The 24,516-nt window shown below is 36.4% G+C and overlaps 1 protein-coding gene across 2 annotated transcripts; it reads left to right on the plus strand.

Annotated features, from left to right (window-relative positions):
* The first annotated feature begins 3,279 nt into the window (after positions 1 to 3,279).
* Positions 3,280 to 24,147, plus strand: IFI44 (interferon induced protein 44). 2 transcript variants are annotated; one of them, XM_042952341.1, is made up of 9 exons: positions 3,280 to 4,405; positions 4,650 to 5,113; positions 9,767 to 9,803; positions 10,510 to 10,705; positions 11,096 to 11,245; positions 16,207 to 16,378; positions 17,437 to 17,537; positions 19,771 to 19,972; positions 21,043 to 21,445. In XM_042952341.1, exons 2-8 carry the CDS (start codon positions 4,660 to 4,662, stop codon positions 19,960 to 19,962), a joined length of 1,302 nt encoding a protein of 433 aa, XP_042808275.1. In that variant the 5' UTR covers positions 3,280 to 4,405; positions 4,650 to 4,659; the 3' UTR covers positions 19,963 to 19,972; positions 21,043 to 21,445. The 2 variants fall into 2 exon arrangements, with proteins under 2 accessions (XP_042808275.1, XP_042808274.1); XM_042952340.1 differs by lacking the exon at positions 21,043 to 21,445 and adding an exon at positions 23,636 to 24,147 and having other exon boundaries at positions 3,281 to 4,405.
* The last annotated feature ends 369 nt before the right edge of the window (positions 24,148 to 24,516 follow it).

The following is a 24,516-nucleotide window of genomic DNA, read 5'->3' on the forward strand; positions in this document are numbered from 1 at the left end:
TGTGGAGTCAGCAAAAATCTGGTCAGAGGAAGGTTTTGCTACATGCAGAAGTATATTCAAGATGGAACTTCCTTACTCTGTTTGAAGGGTAGTGTGGAATACCTCATGAAGGAGATGGGGACCCTGAAAGGAAGAAGAGTAATGGAGAGATCAAGAGAGATAAACCATCAGAGACTTAACAGTGCAGTAGTTTATACTGGAAAGTTGCTAGGAGAGTACATCTTAAATGTTCTCACCACATGTGCAAAAAAGGTACTTATTTGAGGCAATGGATGTTTTAATTAACCTTATTGTGGTAACCAGTTGCAATATATACATGTTATCAAATCATTACACTGAACACCTTAAACTTACACAATGTTATATATTAATTATATCTTTTTTTCCCCTGGGGATTTTAATTTATTTATTTAGTATTAAAATCCACTGATTCTTGACTAACACATGAAGTCTGAAACAATCAACTTTCCTGAGTCTTATTTCTTTATATTTTTTATTTTTTCAATTTTAATTTTGGTTACTTTTTTTGTAGTTTCAAACTTTTATTGAATTCCAGTTAGTTAACATATAGTGTACTATTAATTTCAGGAGTAGAGTTTAGTGATGCATCACTTCCATACATCACCCAGTGCTCATCACAAGTGCCCTCCTTAATCCCCATCACCCAGTTAATGCATCGCCCCATCCACCTCCTCTCTAGCAACACTGTTTGTTATCTATATGTAAGAGTATATTTATACAATTATATCATAATAAAACTGGAAAGTAAGTAAAAGTGGCTGTTTCTGACAGAAGTTTGTAGCATTATACAAATTCACCCAGCATCCACCTTAATAAAATACCAAGAGTCGTTATGGTAGGTGATGTGTAAGCCTGTGTCTCTTTTAGAAAGCTAATTTTATTTTATTTTTATTTAAAAAAAATTTTTTTTTAATGTTTATTTATTTTTGAGACAGAGAGAGACAGAGCATGAGCAGGGGGGGCGCAGAGAGAAAGGGAGATACAGAATCTGAAACAGGCTCCAGGCTCCGAGCCGTCAGCACAGAGCCCAACGCGGGGCTCGAACTCACGAACTGTGAGATCATGACCTGAGCCAAAGTCGGATGCTTAACTGACTGAGCCACCCAGGCGCCCCTAGAAAGCTAATTTTAAAGATTATCATGTTGCTTCTTCATAAAAAAAGCAGGCCCAGGGGCTCCTGGGTGGCTCAGTCGACTAAGCATCTGACTTCAGCTTAGGTCATGATCTCACCATTCGTGAGTTCAAGCCCCATGTCGGGCTCTGTGATGACACCTCAGAGCCTGGCACCTGCTTCAGATTCTGTGTTCCTATCTCTCTGCCCCTTCCCTGCTCATGCTCTGTCTCTCTTTCTCTAAAAAATAAATAAACATTAAAAAAAATTTTTAAAGGCCGTCCATATATAATATGGTGAAATTGAGAGACTCAAGTAAGCCCCAGATGCTTCAGAGACCAGCTGAAGAGTAATCATCTTGAAGTGACAGAACTCATTTTAATGCTAAAGTCACTACTTGACAGCAAAGCTGGTTGAAGCCTTCATGGTATTCCTAAAAGCTGTGGGAATTTGGAAGTTCCCAAATCCCATCCCAAGGTGATGAATCTCTGAGCCAATTAATGGAGGACAGTAGATTTAAGATCTAATTTTTGCCACCAATTTAAGCAAGATGGAAACTTGCATGCTAATCACAATTTTTTTTCTGATGTTGGAGAAAACGCAGACCACTGGGGTCAGCCAGACAATAGAATTAGAATTATGGCTAATATCCAACTGCATGCCCCCTCACTCCTTTCCCAACACAGCTCACATAATGGATTTGAGCTGTTCCAGACTCCAGGACAGGAATGATAGTGGAGGTGAAACTGCAGGTAGAGATTGTAGGAATGGGAATAGAGATGGGGAAGAAGAATAACAAGCTATGTTAAACAATGTTGTAAATATGGTATTTATTTATTTAGAGAATGTGTGTGTGGGCATGCGCACATGCATGTGAAAGCAGGGGAGGGGTAGAGGGAGAGGGGGAGAGAGAGAATCTTAAGCAGGCTCCATGCTTAGCATGGAGACTGACATGGGGCTTGAACTCACGACTGTGAGATAATGATCTGAGCCAAAATCAAGAGTTGGGATGTTTAATAGACTGAGCCACACAGTCATAATTTTTAATTTTTAAAGTTTTTAAAACAATAGATTTCTTTTGAACATTTCATGATAACATCTATCTGACAGTAATTTAAAAAATGTAAGAGTGCCTGGGTGGCTTAGTTGGTTAAGCATCCAACTTCTGCTCAGGTCATGATCTCATGGTATGTGGGCTTGAGCCCCGCCCCCCCCCCCCCCCCCCCCCCCCCCCCCCCCGCCGTTGGGCTCTGTGCTGACAGCTCAGAGCCTGGAGTCTGCTTCAGATTCTGTTTCTCCTTCTCTCTCTCTCTCTCTCTCTGCTCCTCTCCTACTCACTCTGTCTCTGTCTCAAAAAAATAAACAAATAAATAAACATTAAAAAAATTAGAAAACGCAAGGAACATATTTAAGCCTTTGAACTTGTTTGTCTTCCATTTTGGTGTTGAGTTGTGGAAGCAATTCAAATTTGAATGGACTACTACAATTTAAATAAGCATACTAAGACAAATACATGTGTGGTATTCCAAGTGTATGAGACTCTCCTGTCTGGCAGATAATCAGTTAGTGTTTCTGTTCTGGTTGTTAGATATAGACAGAGGGGGTTTCAGGGGGAAAAAAGTAACTTATCTGCATCATAAGACTTGGAATATATTAAATGGACACTATGTGTGGTTAGACAACCCCTTAAAATAGCAACTTTTATATTTTTTCTGTACTTCTTTGCATATAGTTCTTCCCCTATTTACAGAATCACTCACATTGTCCTCCTGAGAAGATCGTTTAAACCAAAGAGTGAAGAAAAAAAAACCTGAAACAATGTTTAGATTTTCTTTAGTTTCCATAGTAGACCCCTGAGAGTCCAGACCATGAAAGGACCTGAACATAGAATTTATGGAATTCTATGAATTAAAAAGGTAATAGAGGAAAAAAATAGAGGGAAGTTTACTTTTCCCATTTCCATAGAAACTGCAAAATAGCCCCCCTGCTGGGAAGTAAAGGGGAAGAGAAATTTGGCATAACTTTGGTAGAAATATGAAAGAGGAACATATTGAACTTTGGTAGAAATATGAAAGAGGAACATATGAAAGAGGAAAGGGCCCTGGGGGGCCCACAGGAAGTGTGTGGTCACACCAACACAGGTCTCTGCATGGGACCTATGACACCTCTGAACTCATGTGGGGGGCTGGTGTCTTCCAAAAGCTCAAGGAAGGGAGAGCTGGAAGTAACCATTTCTTGAAGGTGCTGGTTCATTCAAATGACATACTTTATGGTCAAGGGCTACCTAAATTATTGGATTATTTGTATGTGTAGGGGGGTGTGGGGAAGGTTTGAAACTGCCAATTCTACAGGATCTCTTAAAAGAATATGAGGCAAGTACAGACTACCAAATGGTCTCTGCTACCATCTCCACATCTTGTTTCTTTATTATTAAGGAGCTAGGCCTTTCTATTTCCATTCCATTGATGATACAGGCAACTTGTCAATTACTCTAACATTCCTGGCTTCCTTAATGAACTGACAGCTGTTTGCCAGGCAATGTGAGACAGTCCTGCTTCAGTCTGAGTTCTTGAGGCAGTCTGCAAAATGACAAAGAGAGAACCTCCTGCTGTTTTGAGCCTGTTGGGGAGCAGTGGGATCTGACTGAGGAAGGTGTTCAGATGGTGGTAACATTGTCCTTATACTTGCTGGTCTCCAAAATCCTTATGTCCTACCCCAGTGTTCTCTGTTTGAGATTGTTGCTCCTCTGTCACAGCTTATCAGAAATCGTCACTCTTTTTTGCTGCAACCTGTCTTACCACCAGTGGTATAGAAAGCAGTGGGCCCTGATGAAAATAAGTTGATTGTAGAGAAGTGGATGAATCTGGGGCATGTGTCCTGGAGTCAGATTAAACAGCATGTGTGTGTGTGTGTTTGTGTATGTGTGTGTGTATTTCAACATACAGAAACTGACTAAATTTTTCTTTAAAAAAGTCCACTTAAAAATCTGGCAAGCTGTTAGCTTTTCTTTTCTCTGACTTCAGTTCTTTGGCTCTCATATTTTTATGTGACTTTACTTCACAAATTTAAGCGGATCAGCTTGTGCTCCCTGGAAGAAGGAAGCTGGCACTCTGCCGACTGGGCTGGGCCTTACTAAGTTTCAGTTTCCTTTTCTCTGAGTCACCGAAGCCTCCACATTGCTGAAGAATTTTTTGCTCCTATCGTGTGTCTGCTTAGCTGTCCAGACAGAGCAGCTACGCTCCACTTCAGTCCTTGTACAGATTCTACAAACAGGTAAATGAGTTGCTGCTTTCCACTTTTCCTAGCCACTTGCAAATTATAGTCTTCTTTTTTTAATTAAAAGAAATCCTTTAGAATGGAAAACTAGTCAATGATTTTTCTTGCTGTCTGTTCATCCTTGGTTTACTCTTTCAATGTATAATGTAGAGTAGAGAAGAGGAACAAATGCAAGCTTTGTGACAGTATGTGTTAGCCATTTTTCAATACTTATTGGAAAATGTATTTGATTTTCTGCTAGATCGAGAAGTATGGCGGTGAGAACTCGTTTGACATGGATGCAAGAAAAGAATCTGCAAACTTATTTTGGAGGAAAACAGTTTACCCTTCTCTATAAAGCTAGTGTTCATGAATTCTCTGCATATTATTTGTTTAAGAGATGCTGTGATCAAGGGCCGATTGTGGTGGTGATTTATAAGGAACACTATGTTGTTGGCGCATATATGAAAACAAGTTGCAAGAAAGAGGAGAAAATTCCCATCGTCCTTTTTGCTCTTGAAGAGAATACAATTTCAGAATGCAAAATAAGCTCATATGTACCAACTGAATTGTTTCATGATGGTAGTAGAGGAAGGAATGACTTAGAATTCCACATAAATATGAGGAAACAAGTGATGACTCTGAACTTAGATACAAGTGAAAAACTTCGATTACCTCATATGCAAGCTTCTCCCTTTCAGGAATGTGAAGTTTTTCGATGTGAAGGTAGGTTTAATTAGATAACTTATATAGAGTTCTCTCCTGAATGTTCGGAGGATTTGAGGTGACCCATTTCTTTAAGGAAGAATGTCCTTGTCTCTGGGTGACCCAGACTGAAACCTGGCCACACATTGTTTGCTGAGACACAACCACGGTCAAAAGGAGCATATACAGAGTTTTCTGGAGGGTGTTTGTGTGGGCAAAGGGTAGGGGAAGGGGAGGAAAGGTAGAAGAAGAAGAGAGAGAGAGAGAGGGAGAGAGAGAAAGAGAGAGAGAGAGAGAGAGAGCAAACTTGAAGAGGGCTGCTCTTGGAATGAAACCAAAGCTTGAACTTCTCTTGATTCGTTCTAGATCCTGCAGTTTCCCATTATATCCATTATATCAAAAGACCAAAATTAATTAATTTATTTTTCTTCCAGAGGACATTGTTTCCAATATCTGCTGTTATAAACAGTGCTTTTATATAATATCTTCATGCATATAACTGTGCACACAAGAAGTTACTTCTTTATAGTAACTTCCTGGAAGTGGGATTGCTGTTTAAGAAATATTTACATTTGCAGTTTGACAGACACCTCTCAAAAGCTTCAGTTGTCTATACTATTCCCAAGAGTGTTATAGAAATGCCTATTTCCCTGTCTTCTTGCCTTTATTTGATATTATCAAACTTTAGAATATTTGTCAATTTGATGGTCAAGGAGGGCTTTTCGTTTTCTTTTTTGCTTATACCTGATTACTCGGAAGTCTGTGTGTATCAACCATTTACATTTCTTCCATGAAATAGTTATTTATGTCTATCCATTTAAAAGAAGAAACCTGGGAATAACTCTCTGAGTATTTTCATGTTCCAAACTAATTGTCTGTGGTCTTCATACTTGAATTATTGTCAGAGTATGTAATTCTTGAATCACATTTTATTGTCGGGGATTTTGTAATGTTTCCACAGCATTGATATTGCTGTGGAAAACACAGGTACAGACTTACTTATTTGTCTTTGTTGTTTCTCTTTGAATGATTTGATCTTTTTTCCTGGCTGCTCCAAACATTAAAAATTCTTTTGTTGATGTCTGGTAAATTTAATTGGATATGTCATGATATTGAGCATCCTGGATCAGTTAAGTAAACTTTTTATTGAAGTATAACACATAAACAGAAAAATGCACAATTGATAAATGTACCAATTAATAAACTTTTATAAATTAGACGCACTAAGGTAACCACTACTTAGATGAAGAAATAGATTATTACCATCATTTCAAAAGACTCCTTGCTGATTCTTCCTGGTTATTGCCAGCCAAAGATAACTATTACTTTGGCTTGTGTTGACACTAATTACTTCTTGTTTTTGAATTCTATATAAATGGAATCATATCAAAATATGTATTCTTTTTTGTCTGACCTCTTTCATTCAACATTATGCTTGAGGGACTAAACTAAACAAGGTAATGGATTCTAAAATCAGACCTCTACGAATCAGGTATCTCACCCAGTATAAAGTTTTACTAATAATTTCAAAGATAAAGATAATCAGAAGTCTCAGAGAAGGCAGAAAGGGTACAGGAATATTCTATGTGGCTCCTAGATCCTTCTTTTGCATATTAGACATATGCTTTCTGGCTAAAAACAACCAGCAGGATTTTATTTTAAAGTTTATTTGTTTACTTTGAGAGAGAGAGAGAGAGCAGGGGAGGGGCAGAGAGAGAGGGAGAGAGAGAGGAACCCCAGCAGGCTCCACACTGACAGCTCAGAGCCCAATGCAGGGCTTGAACTCATGAACCGTGAGATCAAGAGCTGGACACTTAACTGACTGAGCCACCCAGCCGCCCTACCAGCAAGATTTTTAAATGAAGTTTATGGGCCACTTTACATATTGAAGAGTGGTTAAGTTTTGGAACATTGGTATGTCAGTGCTATGGATTGAATGTGTCCCCCCCCCCCACCTCCCCCACCAATTCGTATGTTGAAACCCTAACCTCTAATGTGACTATATTTGGAGAAGAAGCCTCTAAGGAAGTATATAAGGTTAAATGAAGTCATAAGAGTGGGGCCTTAATTCAATAGGATAAGCATTCATATAAGAAGGGGACACCAGAGGGCTCGCTCTCTCCACATGAACACACGAGAAGAGGTCATGGGAGAACACAGTGAGATGGCGGCTACTACAAAGCAAGAGAAGAGTCCGTGGAATTAAGTCTACCTTGCTAGACAGTGATCGCAGACTTCTCAGCTCCCAGAACTGGGAGAAATACATTTCTGTTGTCCCAGTTAATGGTATTTTGTATGGCAGCCTGAGATGACTAAGACAAGCAGCCTACATGACATTTCCCATGAAGATGTGCCTCATAAATCCATAGAATCTGTATTTATTTATTCTAATTAATCCTTAGCCAGGAACATCTTATTAAGGGAATTCAAGAGGTACATCCTTTCCTTGTAGGAAACATCATTAGTCTATATACCAGGAGATAAGATTATTAGCAAATTTTTAAGGAAGTTAGGCTGGGTCATTTTTCTCTTTTTTCCTTGAGGGTGTTACTTGCTACAGTGAGTGAATGTATCTCAGGCCAGCTGCTTTAACTCCTACCTCTCTACTGATTCATCATATTATTGTATGTTGCACTAATTTGTTCCTTTTCATTTTCATATAGGATTTCATTGTAATGATTCCATCATACTTTTTCTTAATAAAATTACTGCTGGTGGACATTTTGAGTTTTCTAGTTTGGGGCTATTACAAATAATGCTGCTATAAACAGTCTTGTACATGGTTTTTTGGTTCACATGTACACATATTTTTGAAGAATATAAATATAAAACTTCAGGGTCACTGGAAACATATATGTTTGCTTCAGTGGACACTGACAGAGCTTTCCAACATAGTTATATCAATTTTACCCACCACAAGAAGTGCATGAGAGTTTCTGTCACTTCTAAATTTTTCCCAACACTTTTTATTGGTTATATAGTATGTAGTCATTTAGGTATGTGAGCTGTAGCATGACATTTTGTTAATTTGGCTTTCTTTGATTAGACTAGTCTGTAATTTATTTTATAGTTTAAACCAATCCATTACTATATTAATTTACCCTTTTCTTAATTTACAAAATTTGTCTTGTGTTTTTGTTAATTCCTTCTTATATTTCTAATTCCTTTCTTATATTTCTTTATTCTTTTCTGTTTCTCTTTTTTATTTTCAAAACTTTCCTTCTTTCTTGCTGTTAATGAAATGTATTTTTAGCACAAGATTGATATAAAGTTTTTATATTTTTGTTATTGTCAATATATTTACAATTTTGATTTTTAATTTCTTGTTAATGTTAAGAGAGTGATTTGTAAAATCCCAAGAGGTTGGTTTTCTCTTTGCTTACACTTATTCTTTTCTAGTTTTATTATATCATAGTAATTGTAGGTAGTCTTCAGTATTTTTACTTTGGTAATTTAAAGAGGTTTTCTTTCCATACATATAGCCTTATTTATTTATTTTATAAAGAGAGTGAGAATGCATGGGGGGGTGGATAGAGAGAGAGAGAGAGAGAGAGAGAGAGAGAGAGAGAATCTCAAGCAGGCTCCATGCCCAGTGCAGAGCCCAGTGCAGGGCCTGATCCCACTACCTTGGGATCATGACCTGAGCTGAGATCAAGATTCAGATGCTTAACTGACTGAGCCCCCCAGAATCCCTATATATAACCATATTTATGAATGTTTCACATAGTATTCCTCTTTGGTAGTGTAGAATTGCCAGCATCACTCCTCCTGTTCCTTTCAGTTTTTTTAATCTAAATTAAAAAAATGTGTATTTATTTTTGAGAGAGAGAGAGACAGAGACAGAGACTGAGTGGGGTGGGACAGAGAGAGAGGGAGACACAGAATCCGAAGAAGGCTCCAGGCTCTGAGCTGTCAGCACAGCGCAGGGGCTCGAACTCACAAACTGTGAGATCATCACCTCAGCCTAAGTCGGACGCTTAACCTACTGAACCACCCAGGTGCCCCTCATTTTAAACCCACCACCACAGAATGTTTCTTCACAGGAAATAAATACTTCTTCACCTAGTCTCATTGGTTCAAATAAAATCCTCAGCTGACTCCTGAACCACTCACTGTGCTCTGATTGGGTAGGGATGAGTTCTACATTCTCTTCAGAGCTAAGAAGAAAATCAATTGGACTGGAAGTTCCAGGAGCCCCAGTTGCAGATACTAGGTTTTGGAGAAAATCTGGTGTCTGTGGGTTTTTTTGTGTGTGTGCCTCTGTATATTTTCCCTTTCAGACCTATTGCATTATGGAGAGGAACTATCTTAAAGTATTCCCACTCTTTCCCTGGCCTGTCCATGTCTCTTCGCTTTGCTTCTCTGATTCAGAAAGTGTCCCAGTTCTCATTTCCGGTGATGGAGCAAGCCACATACTACTGCTGGGTAACTGGGTAAGAAAAGATTTGTAGACAATCTAGTCTTACAGTGCCCACCTTGCCTCTAGCTCTAAATTCTGCAAATGACATGTTTAGGAGATTTGCCATAATTTTTTCCACTTGCTTTCATTATACTGCACTGTTATCATGGAAAAGCTATTTTTGTATTTTTCCCTAGTGAATGCATTGACATTCATTCAGTCAGCCAGTCATTCAACAACTTGTAATTTTCATTTTTCTTTGATTATTTCCCTAGATTTGTTGGACAGAAGGACTCTGGAAGGAATTAATGAGTAAGTCAATGTTCTGTTATTCTGTTAATGATCTTAGACTTATTCTAAGTTCTGTCAATAAATCGGTAGCACAAATTATAACGTAACTTGTGGATTGTGAAGAATAAGCTGTAACTATATTTATAATCATAAAACTATTTGATAATACTAATGTTAAAACAGAAAGAACACCGAGGAGGGGGAACATTCCTAATGCTTTTACATAAGTGGAGGAAACTAATTATTTGACTGCAAGTCTACACTTTTGCTTAGAATTTTTGCAGTTACCGTTTCCACTACTTTAGGGAATCGCTTTGGAAGTGGTGGTCGGTAGTTGGAGAATACTTATAGAGCTTTAAGAACATGCCAGAAATTATTACTTCCATAAACTCCAAAAGTCACATATTATGCTGTGTTTTTCAAAGTTTATTACCGGTAAGTTATTTTCATGTTCAACATAGCTCATATTTAGCACTAGTTTTGTTTGGTCTGGTTGCTTAAATCTGAAAGGTTGTATGTCTGATTGACTTTAGTTACAAGTGTTATTTTTCTTCTTTTTCAGTAGGATGTGAGGTAGAATAGTTTCATGCCCTTTTAATAGGAAAACAAGTTGCTAATAGAAAATAAATGATAATACATAAGAAAAGAAAACAAATTCTAGAAAAATTTATGGTAAGTTCTTGTGACCTACCCTCATTCAATTGTTAACCTTGTCTTGTCTGTACAGGCTCCACGAGAGCTTATTGTCAGCCATGAACACTTACAAACCACATAAAAACCTCGTTCCCCAAGTGCGAATTCTGCTGCTGGGTCCGACTAGAGCTGGGAAGTCTAGCTTTTTCAACTCAGTGAAGTCTGTTTTCCGAGGCCATGTCACACACCAGGCTCTGGTGGGCTCTGAAGCGACTGGGGTATCTGACACGGTATGTCCATTCAGGGCCACTCAGCCTTTGCTTCTTTGGTCCAGTTAATTGGGTTCGAAGTCTTTTGTGATCAACTTCATTACATGTAGACTTTATCTCTGTTTGTAATTTTTAAAATCTTATTATTTTTTAGTGTTTATTTATTTTTGAGAGATAGAGACAGAGCACGAGCGAAGGAGAAGCAGAGAGAGAGACGGAGACACAGAATCCGAAGCAGGCGCCAGGCTCTGAGCTGCCTGCACAGAGCCCAGTGCAGAGCTTGAACTCACGAGCCATGAGATCATGACCTGAGCCGAAGTCAGATACTTAACCGACTGAGACACCCAGGTGCCCCTCTGTTTGGAATTTTTTAAAAAGTGTACTCTTAAAGTTCCTTTTTCTCATCTGTAGTACAGGACATATTCCATTAAGGATACGGTGGATGGCAACTTCCTGCCTTTTGTTCTGTGTGACACAATGGGCCTGCATGAGAGAGGAAAAGGGCTGTGTGTGGATGACATAGCCTACATCTTGAAAGGCCACATTTCTGACAGATACCAGGTATGATTGGGCCAATCACTGAAATATTATAATTGATATTTAAAACGTTTATTTTTGCTCACTCTGGACAGCAGCAAATGCCGATCTAATTTGATGCATCATCTTTTATTTTCTTCAAGTGTACTCATTCAAGATCGTTTGCTTCTTCTTGATATTTTATTTTACAAAGAATTAAAACATGCAAACAACTCTTCTATCATAGCTGTTATAACAACTCTGAATGCTGTTACACATTCAGCTGCCTTGGGCTACATGAAACACAAATCCAACTAACATCAATTTACTAACATTGGTCATTTTTCTTATGTAATAGGAAGTCTGAAGGTAGGTGGCTTTGTGTCAGTGTGGAAGCTCTCTGAGGTTATTAAATTCAAGGGTCTTTCTAACTTTCTGTTCTGAGACCCTCAGCATGGGGTGCTATGGATTAAGTATTTGTGTCCCCCTAAAATTCACAGGCTAAAGCCCTAATCCCCAGTGTAATGGTGTTAGGAGGTGGGGCCTTTGAGAGGTGATTAGGTCATGAGAGTAGAGCCCTCATGAATGGGATTGGTATCCTTATAAGAAGAGACCTAAGAAAGATGAACTTACTCTCTGCCATATGAGGACACAGTATGAAGGTGGCTGTCTACAAATCAGGAAGGAAGCTCTCATCAGATGCTAAATCTGTCAGCACCTTGATCTTAGAATTCCTAGCCCCCAGAATTGTGAGAAGTAATTTTTGTTGTTTAAGCTACCCCACAAGGTAATTTATTATAGCAGTCCAAGCTAAGACATGGGGCTTTCATCATTATGCTCTCCAGATGTTCATACTGAGCCTTGTCAGTGTTCCAGGCAAGAAAGAGGAGGAGATTAAAGTGAAAGCCACTTTAGTCTATCAATTTTTGTTTTAACTTTCTAGTCCTTTTATTTTATTTACTTATTTTTAATGTTTATTTATTTTTGAAAGAGAGAGAGAGAGAGACAGAGTGCAAGTGGGGAAGGGGCAGAGAGAGAGAGGGAGACACAGAATCTGAAGCAGGCTCCAGGCTCTGAGCTATCATCACAGAGCCCGACATGGGGCTTGAACTCATGAACCGTGAGATCATGACCTGAGCTGAAGTTGGATGCTTAACTGACTGAGCCACCCATGTGCCCCATAACTTTCTAGTCCTTTTGATAAACATTTAAATTTTGAATTAATCATTAATTCACCTTGTTCCAAATGATTAGTCAATTGGGTCAACATCTTTTGTTGAATGTCTTTGCATCTTTTCCCTACTAAATATAGGGATTGGTTTTTATATTCTCTAGCTTGTTCTATTGATGCATTTATCAATTCTTTTATGATATTCATTTTGTTACCATATCACTTAATTGTTTTAATTACCATAGCAATCAATAATGTCTTAATGTCTCACTGGACAAGTCATATTCATTATTTCTTGTGTTTTTTTCTTGACTATTTTCACGATATACTTTTCCAAGTGAGCCTGTTTGTGTTTTTTTTTTTTTTTTGATTGTTTGTGTTTGATTTGTTGGTGCTTTGATTAAAATTACATTAAAATTTTATACCCAAAGTTGTTTTACATCTTTACATATCCGGTGTTCTTATCCAGAAACACGGCATGTTTTATTGTTCTATTCATGCAAGGGCTTTTCATTCTTTAGTATAGCATTATCTTATAGAGGTAAAGCTTTTTAAAAAAAATATTCTTTTTTTTTTAAAAAACAACTTTATTGTAGAGAATGTTAAATCTATGCAAAAGGAGACAAAACGATTTAATGACTTCTCATTTACTCAGCTTCAACAATCTTTGACTCATAGCCTATCATCTCTATATCTCTATCTCTATCTCTATTCACTTTCTCTTCTCCTACAGTATTTGGAATCAAATTTAACATGTCATAACATTTAATCCATAAATGCATTTGCATTTATCTATGTAAGGATATATACCTTTTGTTATAGATAGCTGTATACCCTTCTCATATCTAAAATTAATCATTGTTTTTTAATTTATCAACTATTACCCAATGTCCAAGTTCCTAATTGTTGTATAAGTATCATGCTTTTAAAAAATTTGTTTAAGTTTATTTATTTTGAGAGAGTCAGAGACAGTGTGAACAGAGGAGGGGTAGAGAGTGAGAGGGGGAGAGAGAGAGAGAGAGACAAAGAGAGAGAGAAGCCCAAGCAGGCTCTCCACTATCAGCTCAGAGCCTGACACAGGGGTCGAACTCGTGAAACCATGAGGTCATGACCTGAGTTGAAATCAACAGTCAGACGCTTAACGAACTGAACAACCCAGGTGCCTCAATATCATGCATTTTAAAAACAGCTTATTTGCGAATGATTGAAATAAATTTATTCAGACTCTTAACCTGTACATTCTGCCTCTATCTCTTTTGGTGTTTTTCCTTGTAATGTGTTTTTTTTTTTGTTTGTTTGTTTTTCTTAGAAATCCCATTGTTCTGTAGACTTCTCCATAGTCTCAACTTTGCTGTTTGCATCCCTTGATGCAGTTTCCTGTGGTCTTTTGTTTTCTATGCACCCTGAAAATTGGTAATTGAGTCTAGAAGCATGTTCAGATTCAGCTTCCACTTTGTAGAGGTGCTGTGCTCTTCCGTGAGGAGACACACATTTTGTTCTATTTGATTCTTTTTGCTTTTCTAATAATGTCGATATTCATTAACGTTCAATGCCTAGATTCATGTGTTTATTAGGGTGTGAACATGTGATATTCTATCTTCATCATTCTTTTTTTATTTTATATTTATTCGATGAGGAGATAAATGTCTCCTCATCTACTGTTTGATTACCTGGTGGCACAGTTAACATGGGAGAGGCAGGATTTTTTTTCTTTACTACAAGCTTCTGAAACCATAAGGTGGTTTCTTTGTATCTGCCAATAATGACCAGTGATTATTTTATTATCATTATGAACCCCTGAATTGAACATATTTAATGTGTTTCAATCCTGTGCCATTTTCTCCATACTTATATTACATTTAACGTATCTGACCAGTGGGAGCCTCTACAAGTTATATCATGAGTCCTTTTGACATGAACCTAAAAATCTACTATATTCCTTGATTTCTGGTACGAGAGATGTCCAAGCCACATATTATATATTTCTAGTGCCTGATTTTGAGTCAATTATTTCTCTAAGATGTCTTGGTTTGGCTTATTACAATTGTTATTGCTACATGGTTGGTCATTGATTCTTGCCATTTTTGGTGGACAGAGGTAAGTAATAGATCTTTTTATGATAAGGTGCATTATAAATTCATATAGAAACTTCTCTTTCAAATTCAGTACTAGGTAGTTTTTACTTAATCTTCTTCTGTCTTGCTTCTCTATCTGCTTTCTCTCAGGGTCTCTATTCTAAAGGACTCCAGAGATGACAGAATGTCATGTCACAACTCATTTGCTTTCTCTCACAAAATATTCACTGTGATCTCAGAATAAAACTCTAATAGTACCGGGGTGCCGGGGTACCTGTCGGTTAAGTGTCCAACTCTTGATTTCAGCTCAGGTCATGATCTCACGGTTTGTAAGATCGAGCCCCATGTCAGACTCTGTGCTGGCACTGCAGAGCCTATTTGGGATTCTCTCTCTCTCCCTTTCTCTCTGCCCCTCCTCTGCTCATGCTCTCTCTCTCTCTCTGAAACAAACAAACAAAAAAACAAACAAATTCTAACAGTACCATAAACAGTTTAATCATAACCACTTTTAGTATAATATTTTAGTATAATATTTTAGTATAAATATAACATAATCATAATCAAAATCAGAAAGAGTTTAAAATTTGAACCAGATTATTTATTTATTTAATTTTTTATTTATTTAAAAGTATTATTGTATTTTACATTTAGGGTGTATCAAGTAGTAGGAGTATACAAATTACTGTGCTTTAAAGTCAATCAGAAAAAACATACAATCAGAAATGGTCTCTCTTTGTGTAGTGAGGACCCCCAAATGGAGGTAAAAGTTCATTTTGTTGATTTTAATTTAGGGATGGGTTTTTAAATTTAATTATGTTTTATATTTATGTTTATAATTTATATAGCTCTATTTTTCCTCTTTGAATATATTTATCTTACACTAGACATCTCCATTCATTTTTATTACCTACCAGACCTCTATAAACACGTGAGTTTGTGACTGCTGCTATATACATTCTCCAAGCCATCATAGAAAGTACACCAAAATTCTGATCAAAAGTATGGAACCCACACTTAGTGGTCAACTAAAATTTGCCCAAACCACATACAATTTATTTTGGTGTACTGAAATATAGTTTTAAACTCAACTTTACAAAATAATGTACATTCAAAGAATTCATTTTCTTTCTCTGCCCCTTCAAATACATTTCTCCCCTTTTCTTATAAGCAACCATATAAAAATTTTTCATTTACTTTCATTTTTTTACTATATAAGAAATACTTACAGATTTGTGGTTCCCCTCTTTTTAGAGAAGTCATGAAATACTCTCTGCTATTGATATATTAGAATTTTGCCACTACAAATAGTGCTGAAATTAATAGGCTTGTACATACATCATTTTGTATTTTTGCCAGTATACATGTGGGACAGATTCCCAGCAGAGGGATTGCTAGTTCAAGAGTAAATGCATCCCATTTTGAACTACTTTTCATCCCTGGTTTCTGTGTGATGATACCGGATTTCTTTCTGTATGCTCTCACCTCCGCCTTTGCCCACATTGCTTCTATCTAGAACACCGTCTGCCATACCTTTATTCCCTTTATCAAACTCCATGTACTTTGTAGCTCCCAGATTATGTGTCCCTCTGTCACAGAAGCTTTACCTGACTGCATGAAAGGGTTGATAGCTACTTGCATAGACTGTCTTCTCTGCCAGATTGTTATTCTCATAATATTAGAGACTTGCACAGTGCCTGATACATCGTATGTGCTCATAAATATCCATAGAATTAATGTGTTGCATTTTGTTTATCTTATAGTTTAACTCCATGAAACCAATCACACCAAGTCATTGTAACTATATTCACTACCCGTTGCTGAAGGACAGAATTCATTGTGCAGCATTTGTGCTTGATGTCAACTCTGTTAAATACATCTCTCATGAGATGATAGCAAAGATCAAAGCAATTCGAAGGCAATTGATAAAGTGTGGTGAGTCTCATTCCACTTTACTACTAAGGGTAATGTATTAGACTATATTGTAGAACGGTTTCAGAACAGGATGAAAAACTTAAGAAATTGCATATGTGAATCTTCCCTGGCCCATCAGTGTAGTTCAATCAAATCCAGCACTTGATAGTGTTATAACTTTGTGCAAGTGAGTTAAACTCTCTATGTCTTAACTTCTAATCTATAAAATTAATATGATAATAGCACCTAACTCAGGGATTTATTATAAGGATTAAACAAATCAACATATATGAAGAGTTTGGCACAGTTCTCATTACCTGCTACCACTGTATCCTAGCATGAATTTATTTACAAAAAGTTCTAGATTTTCCCTTGAGCCTTAAGTGATTAGAAATGGAAAACAGTATTTTAGTAAGAAAAAGCATCAGGGAAGTAAGATGTTCGGTAGGGAAGGGATAGTTAAAAGTCTTAGGAGAAGGTAAATAGGATTAGAGAATTATGGTGTCCCATTCTGTTTTTTCTTGGCCTTATCCATTCTGTCTGGGAAAGAGCAAGTTTACCACACTTCTAACTTTGATTAAATTAGAAGCATGGAGTGATTTACTTGCTCTCTGAAATTTAAAGCCTTGTAAGGGTGGTGGGCAGGGCGATGCTTGCTAACATTGTAACAGAAGACCAACTTATTTGTGATGCTTTGACACATTCTGTTGCCTTCTTGAGGCCTTTTCTCCCCCATCTTGTTTATTAGGTGTCTTTTCTCTAGTCTCCATGAAAACAACTGTTTGGAGAGGAAATGAAACCTATCACCAACACTGTAGCATCAATTTTAGTTATCTCGTCCAAGAGGTGGTTTCATTTGAAGTCTCATACCACGGAAAGCCTTGAAGGGAATTTCCTATGTCAGAGGAATTCTGAGTACTAATGAGTAGTTAGAGGGGGGTATTTTTGAAGGGTGATGGCCCTTCCCAAATATCTGGAATTGCTTCATTGGTAGCCTATTGCGTAATTGATACCTGATTAACTGAAAAGAACTGATGCTGTCTATAATGATCAAAATGACACGTATCTGTTTGACCTAGGTATGCCACACGTGGTTTTGCTCACTCATGTGGATAGCATGCAGCTGATTACAAAAGGTGACCTTACAGACATATACAGTTGTATTCCTGTGAAGCACAAGGTAATGATGTCCTTCTTTGTAGACACACTTTCTAGGATATGTCACTATAATCGCATGATATTACTGTGTGTAAAAATAAAAATGGACACCTACTGAACTTAAGAATGAAAACAATTACTTGGATAATTCAAAATCATATCCCAAGATTTAAAAATTAAATATATATTCATCCTTACATGGACACAGATTATTCCATTTATTATAATTTAATTCAGTTAGGTTCAATTCAACAAATATTTATTGATTACCTTTCATAATCGAGTCAGTGTGCTAGTCTCTAACCAGACACAGATAATTAAAACAATTTCCTTGCACTCTAAAGCTTACAGTTTTATCAGTGGAGGTGAGGGGATGGGGGAGTCAGAGGAGAAAAAGATGACAGAGTATGATTATGACAATGTCATGAAGTGACTCAAAATAAAATTGAAAGATTAAAGGAGGAAAATATTGTGTTAAAGTGTATGGGAAAGATTTCATTACTGGAGTGTCACTGAGAAATAGCTTTCAAAGAGAAAGAGGATTTCAGGAGGTGAAGAGACTAAAAGGGGAAAACATTCAGGCCATGAGGATAGCATAAGTCAATACAGCAGTGTCTAGGGGGAACATGGAGTCATTCAGTTTAGTGGAGGGCTGAATCCTTGTAGGGGGAGATAGAGTATGAAAGTTATATTTGCATGAGGTGACTTTACTTAATGATGTGCATTATGGGGAATCATACCAATTTTTTCTCTTCTTTTTAAAAAAAACTTTTAATTTAAATTCCAGTTAGTTCACATACAGTGTAATATTAGTTTCAGGTGTACAGTATAGCAATTCAAGACTTCCTATACATCACTTGGTGCTCACCCTAACAAGTGCCCTTCTTAATCCCCATCACCTATTTAACCCATCTCCCCACAGGCCTCCCCTCTGGTAACCATCAGTTTGTTCTTTATAAATTAGAATCTGTTTCTTGGTTTATCTCTCTCTTTCTCTCTCTCTCTACCTCTGTGTGTGTGTGTTTCCCTTTGTTCATTTGTTTTGTTTCTTAAATCCCACATATACATGAAATCATATGGTGTTTGTCTTTCTCTGACTGACTTATTTTGCTTAGCATAATACATTCTAGTTCCATCCATGTCATTGCAAATGGCAAGATTTCATTCTTTTTGATGGCTGAGTAATAGTTCCATATATATATATATATATATATATATATATATATATTATATCTTCTCTATCCATATATCTAGTTTGATGATATATTCATATATATTATAGATCCATATATCCATATATATGGATCTATAATATATATCCATATGTATATCCATAATATATATCATATTTTATATATATATATACATATATATACATATATATAAGATATACTATATCCATATAATATATATATACATATATATACACACATATTTTGTATATATACATATATATATATACATATCTTCTTTATCCATATATCATTTGATGAACACTTGGCTCTTTCCATAATTTGGCTATTGTAGATGATGCTACTATGAAGAGTAGTGGTGTAACCAAAGTAAAGCTTCATAAAATTTAATTTGCCACCCACATGCAGAATAAATCAGAGTCAAAAGGAACCTGGACTTGGGAATACCAGTTGGGAGGATATAATGATAGCTAATATTTGTTGAGTACTAAATATGTGATAAATTTTCTTATTCAATACTTATAACAACCCTGTGAGATGGGTACTGTCATTACCACATTTTATAGATGAGAAAACAAAAGCACAGAGAGTAAAATATTTGCTAGTGTTTTTGACAGTGCTAAGAAATAACAGAACCCTATTTTGAATCCGGGCAATATCATTCCATAGATAAATTAGTTTAAGCACAAATTGAACATCAATATTAAACTGGTCTAGGAAAACTAGATTAATCCTGAGAATAACTTTTAATAGGAAACAGGGAAATTATAGACTCCAGCATAAGGGCATTAAAAATGCTTCAATTTCCAAGTACTTTATACAGAATTATTAGTTCCTTTCAATTTCTAATTCATATGGAATCTACTATGTGTATTCTTGATGAAAATTAGCAGTGATTTTGAAGACTCCTTGTGAAGTTCTTTAAGAAAGTACTTTTTGGGACCAGATCTCTATCTTCATTTTCTCTAACAGGAACACTATTGCCAAGCTCCTGCTTTTTGTTATTGCTTTCACAATGTGTATTGACCTAAAATAGTATTTGTCACTGTTTCTGTATTGCAGTTAGAGGCAGTCCACAAAAAACTTGGATTTGCTCTTTCTGATATCTTGGTGGTTAGTAATTATACCTCAGAGTGGGAGTTGGACCCTATAAAAGATGTTTTGATCCTCTCTGCGCTGAGACATATGCTGTGGATTTCAGATGACTTCTTAGAAGATTTGACCGCTCGAGGAAACAAGGATTTAGTGGTGTAAATACTTGAAGGTATCAGCTGTATGGCTACTCCCTGCTTGGATCTATTGGGTACCTGGCAGTTCATTGTGTCTCTATGGATCACTGTCCTGTGAATAGTCCTACTCTTTAACTCACTGGCCAGATGTGTTTTTCTTTCCCTTCACTTTTCCTGATTTCCCACCCTTAGGGTATATCCCACAGATTTGTACTACTTCTCTTTCTCCTGTCTTAAGATAGAATCTTTGAAATGATGCATTTCTGTCATTTGTACTGTTTGAACATCCCAAGCTGTATCCTTGCCCTCTTCTCTTGAAATGCGTTTTTTGCTTGGGACCCTGATATGGATTGGATCAACATTGTTTCTGATCAGATGTGATCTTTGGTTATATGCCTCTTTTACTTTTTAAATTTTTTAATGTTTATTTATTTTTGAGAGAGCATGAGTAGGGGAGGGGCAGAGAGTGAGGGGGGCAGAGGATCTGAAGCAGGCTCTGCACTGACAGCAATGAGACTGATGCGGGGCTCAAACTCACAAACTCATGAACCGTGAGATCATGACTTGAGCCAAAGTCAGACGCTTAAGCAACTGAGCCACCAGGCGTCCCTTGATTACATTCCTCTTTCTTGGTACCTACATTTCTGCCTTTTTCGACTTGACTTTTTTTGACATGTCTCCCTCCTCAGAGTTTCTCTTAATGCCATGTAGTCAGGATGGTCTTAATGCCCATGGCAGATGTATGTGCCTTTCAGATTTATGACCTCAGATTTTAGCATTACATGCAGTCTCTTTCAACCTCTATCAACAATATGCTGCACTGTTTCAATCAAAGATCAGACAGAAAGAAGTTTCAATCTATACTCAAATCTTATTTTAGTTTGTGAGAAATCAAATTAGAATATAATATCCTCTTTATTCTCTCTCACTTGCAAACTACTAAGACATTCTCATGCTACTACTAACTCCGCCATCTTGTTTTCTCCATTTCTTCTCTTCTTGATGGGCACATGCTCTCCCAAAGGGGAGATTGGAATATTCCTTTTCCTTCTGGTTGCTTTTCCTTAAATAAACCATTAAGAATATTTTGTTTCTCTTTTATCAGAGATTGGAGAAAAGGAATTATCAAGTATGTAAAAGGAGGAAACAAATACGTGAACCCTTCACATACTAGTAATTTTTATCTCATCATTGAAGAGTGAAAATTGAGAAATAAGAAAATACAGGAAAAAGAGAAATAGATGAAACAGAAGGGGCATGTTTTATTTATGTCTGGGATGAAGATGCCCTACAAAATCGTAATACCTGCCAATAACTAGGAGCAGCAAGATTTAAAGCCATTAGTTGTAAAAAAAAAAAAAAGATTGTGATTTCTTTTGGATTTATTTTCTGTATCTGTGGAAAATGGAAGTTTCTTCTTGTAAAACTTGAGTTTAACTTCAGTGTGCGTGTGTGTGACTTTGGAAAAGTTTATTTTAATATAACTTGTCAGCATGTTCTCATCCTCACCCACATCGTCTTATTTTGCCTTCTTATTTTATTTCTAAAGTATTTGAGTGCTTCCTTCAGAAGCACATATACTAAAGTATTTGAGCTTCTCTTTGGGTCTCCAGTTAATGTATTCTTTCCCCTACAGATATTTGTTTGTTTGTTTGTTTGTTTAATATCTGAAACTGTCTTCCAGGATGTGACTATTAATATTAGTAAGAGTTCTGGAGGATTAAGACTAACAAGGACTATATTTGATTACTCTGTCAATTACAACTATTTTAGCTACAAGTGACAAAACTCAACCTGAATTACATGAATAAAAAATAATCAAACCATAGAAAAGGCTGGGGTTGAACCAAACTGCCTCAGAAATGGTTGAGTCTAGGGATTCAAAAGGTATTCTCTCTCTCTCTTTCACTCTCTCTCACACACACAAGTGCACACACATGTGTATGCACACACACACAGATATACACCCTCTGCTTCATTCTTTGTGCTTATTGCTGTCATTCTTTCAGGTTAGCATTCTTGATAAATCTTAAACCACCTGAATCCAGGTTTCAAATTGGCATTCACTTAGCCTCATGACCCGAAAAGGAAGAGGATTTTCTTTTCCCGTGTCATTGTGAAATACTCCAAAAAAGGACTGCAATTGATTTAGCTCAAATCGTATATTTGACCTCTGGGAACAATCACTTCTCTTTACCAGAAGAGAATTAAGTCATAATTGCCCAGGAAGAGTGATATATTACTAGAAGAAGGGAGTATGGAGTGCCTGGGTGGCTCAGTTGGTTGAGGGTTCGACTTTGGCTCAAGTCATGATCTCGCAGTTCGTGAGTTTGAGCCCCGCGTCTGGCTCTGTGCTGACAGCTCAGAGCCTGGAGCCTGCTTCAGATTCTGTGTCTCACTCTCTGTCTGCCCCTCTCCTGCTCATGCTCTGTCTCTCTCTGTCTCAAAAATAAATAAAACATTAAAAATTTTTTTTTTAAAAAAAGAAGGGAGCTTATTATGGACATGACCACTGTTGGATTAACTGAGCTGGAGAGGTACCACAATATGTATCTTATATTTAGGGAAGTCTTACATCTAGTTTCTCATTTATATTATAAAGAATGTCTTATTAATAAGTCTAAAATCATTAATAATTACTTTAAAAATCCTTTTATTAAAGTAATGTATACACATAAAAAGCACACAGTTCACAATTGTATGGCTCAGTACATTTTGATACTTAACAAACCAATGAAACTAGAACTCAGATAAGAAACAGAACATCCTACAAGTCCCCTTTATGCCCCAGATATCCACTATTCTGACTTCTAATTGTGTAGATTAGCCTTGTGCTTTTTTATCCCTTACATAATATCATGTACTATTTACTCTTTTGGGTCTGACTTCTTTCATGAGATAGTGTATTTGTTTGATTCATATTATTTACATAGGTAAAGATCATTTATTCTCATTGATTCTATTATTCTAATGTTAATGGGTGGCTCTAATAATTTCCTTATAGATCAACAATATATTCTATATAGGTTGCATTAAGCTTTTTCTGATTTATAGCTATATGGAAACAAACCATATGATTTTGGGTGTTTCTGATTTTGTATTATAATAAAGATTTCATAATGTGAACATACCATGTTTCAATTTGTAAATATAGCTTGAAAATGAGAAGTAGCATCATGAAGAAGTTGACATTATCCTAAAATTAACAAAGTAGTGTTAAGGGTCAAACATATCCAAGACTTTCGTTAAGAAGAACAAAGTGGGAAAACAGGTATAAAGAGATATATCAAGAAAATGTAAGTTGACTTTGATGCATTGATAAATTAATGGAACAGAACAGAGAGTCCAGAATCAGACTCAAGCATGTCTGGACATTCGTTCTATGATGGGGTAGCATCGCAGATGAATAGAAAAACAAACAATTCATAAATGGTCAAGGTCAATTGGTCATCCATATGGGGAAAAAAGCTCTGAATTCCTCACATCATAACCAAAAGTCTACTTTAGGTGGACTAAGTTTCTAAATGCTAAAAAGCTTTTAGAAGATAAAATAGAAGAGTACTTTTATTCCTTGGGAGTGAGGAAATATTTCTTAAGTCATATTTCTTAAACAAGATACAAAAAGCTTAACCTCAAAAGAGGTGAAAATTCAGCTACATTGAAATCAGTAACTTTTATATTCAATAAATCCCATTAAGGTAGCGAAAAGACACAGCAAGGTGTGGAAGAACATACAGCTAGCAAAGAACTAATGAAAAGATGTATAAAGAAATTCTACAGATCTCGAAGAAAACTGAAATATAAAAGAAAATGAACAAAAGACTTGAAAAGGAACTCTAAAGAAGAAGGAAATTATAATATCCAGTACAGAAGATAAATGTTCTATATCATTAGTAATAAAAAATATTGAAACTAAAGTAATCTGATTCTTTTTTACTTTTACTGAGATTTAATTGCCATATAAAATGCATATAGTAAAGGTGTAAAATTGGGTGAGTTTTGACATATGAATACATCTGTAAAATAATCTTGACAATCATGATAAGAAATCTTTCTATCACTCCCTACCCCCCTAAACTACAAGTGCCCTTGTAATCCATTCCCTTTATTCCACCTCTTGTTCTGTTCCTCAGACAACCACTGGTCTGCACTGTGTCACTGGAAGTTAGTTTTCATTTTTTAGAATTTATGTAAATGAAATTTTATAGAATATGTTCCTTTGTGTCTGGCTTCTTTTATTCAGCACATTTTGAGATTCATCCATATTGTTGCATGTATCAGTAGTTCTTTCTTTTTATTGCTGAGTAGTGTTTCATTGTGTGAATATACTACATTTCTTTATCTGTTCACTTGGTGACAGACTTTTGGATTGTTTCCAGTAAAGGTGAAGATATGCAGGCAGACCTGATGAACTGGCAATTTGACTCCCAATTACGTATCTTAGGGATACTTTTTATATGTGCATTTAAATACATGTATAAGAATTTTTATTGTAGCATTATACATTATCATCCTAAATCAGAAACAGCCCATCAACAGTACTGCTCATCAACAGTAAGGAAGATAACAAATTGATGTA

Source organism: Panthera leo, chromosome C1 (genome assembly GCF_018350215.1).
Source record: "Panthera leo isolate Ple1 chromosome C1, P.leo_Ple1_pat1.1, whole genome shotgun sequence".
Classification (NCBI taxonomy): Eukaryota; Metazoa; Chordata; class Mammalia; order Carnivora; family Felidae; genus Panthera; species Panthera leo.

Excerpts from the sequence above, each read along its gene's own strand:
- IFI44 (XM_042952341.1), top strand. The coding sequence starts at position 4,660 with ATGGCGGTGAGAACTCGTTTGACATGGATGCAAGAAAAGAATCTGCAA. Across the intron at positions 10,706-11,095 it reads CGACTGGGGTATCTGACACG|TACAGGACATATTCCATTAA; the intron begins GTATGTCCATTC and ends TCTCATCTGTAG. Across the intron at positions 17,538-19,770 it reads GTATTCCTGTGAAGCACAAG|TTAGAGGCAGTCCACAAAAA; the intron begins GTAATGATGTCC and ends TCTGTATTGCAG.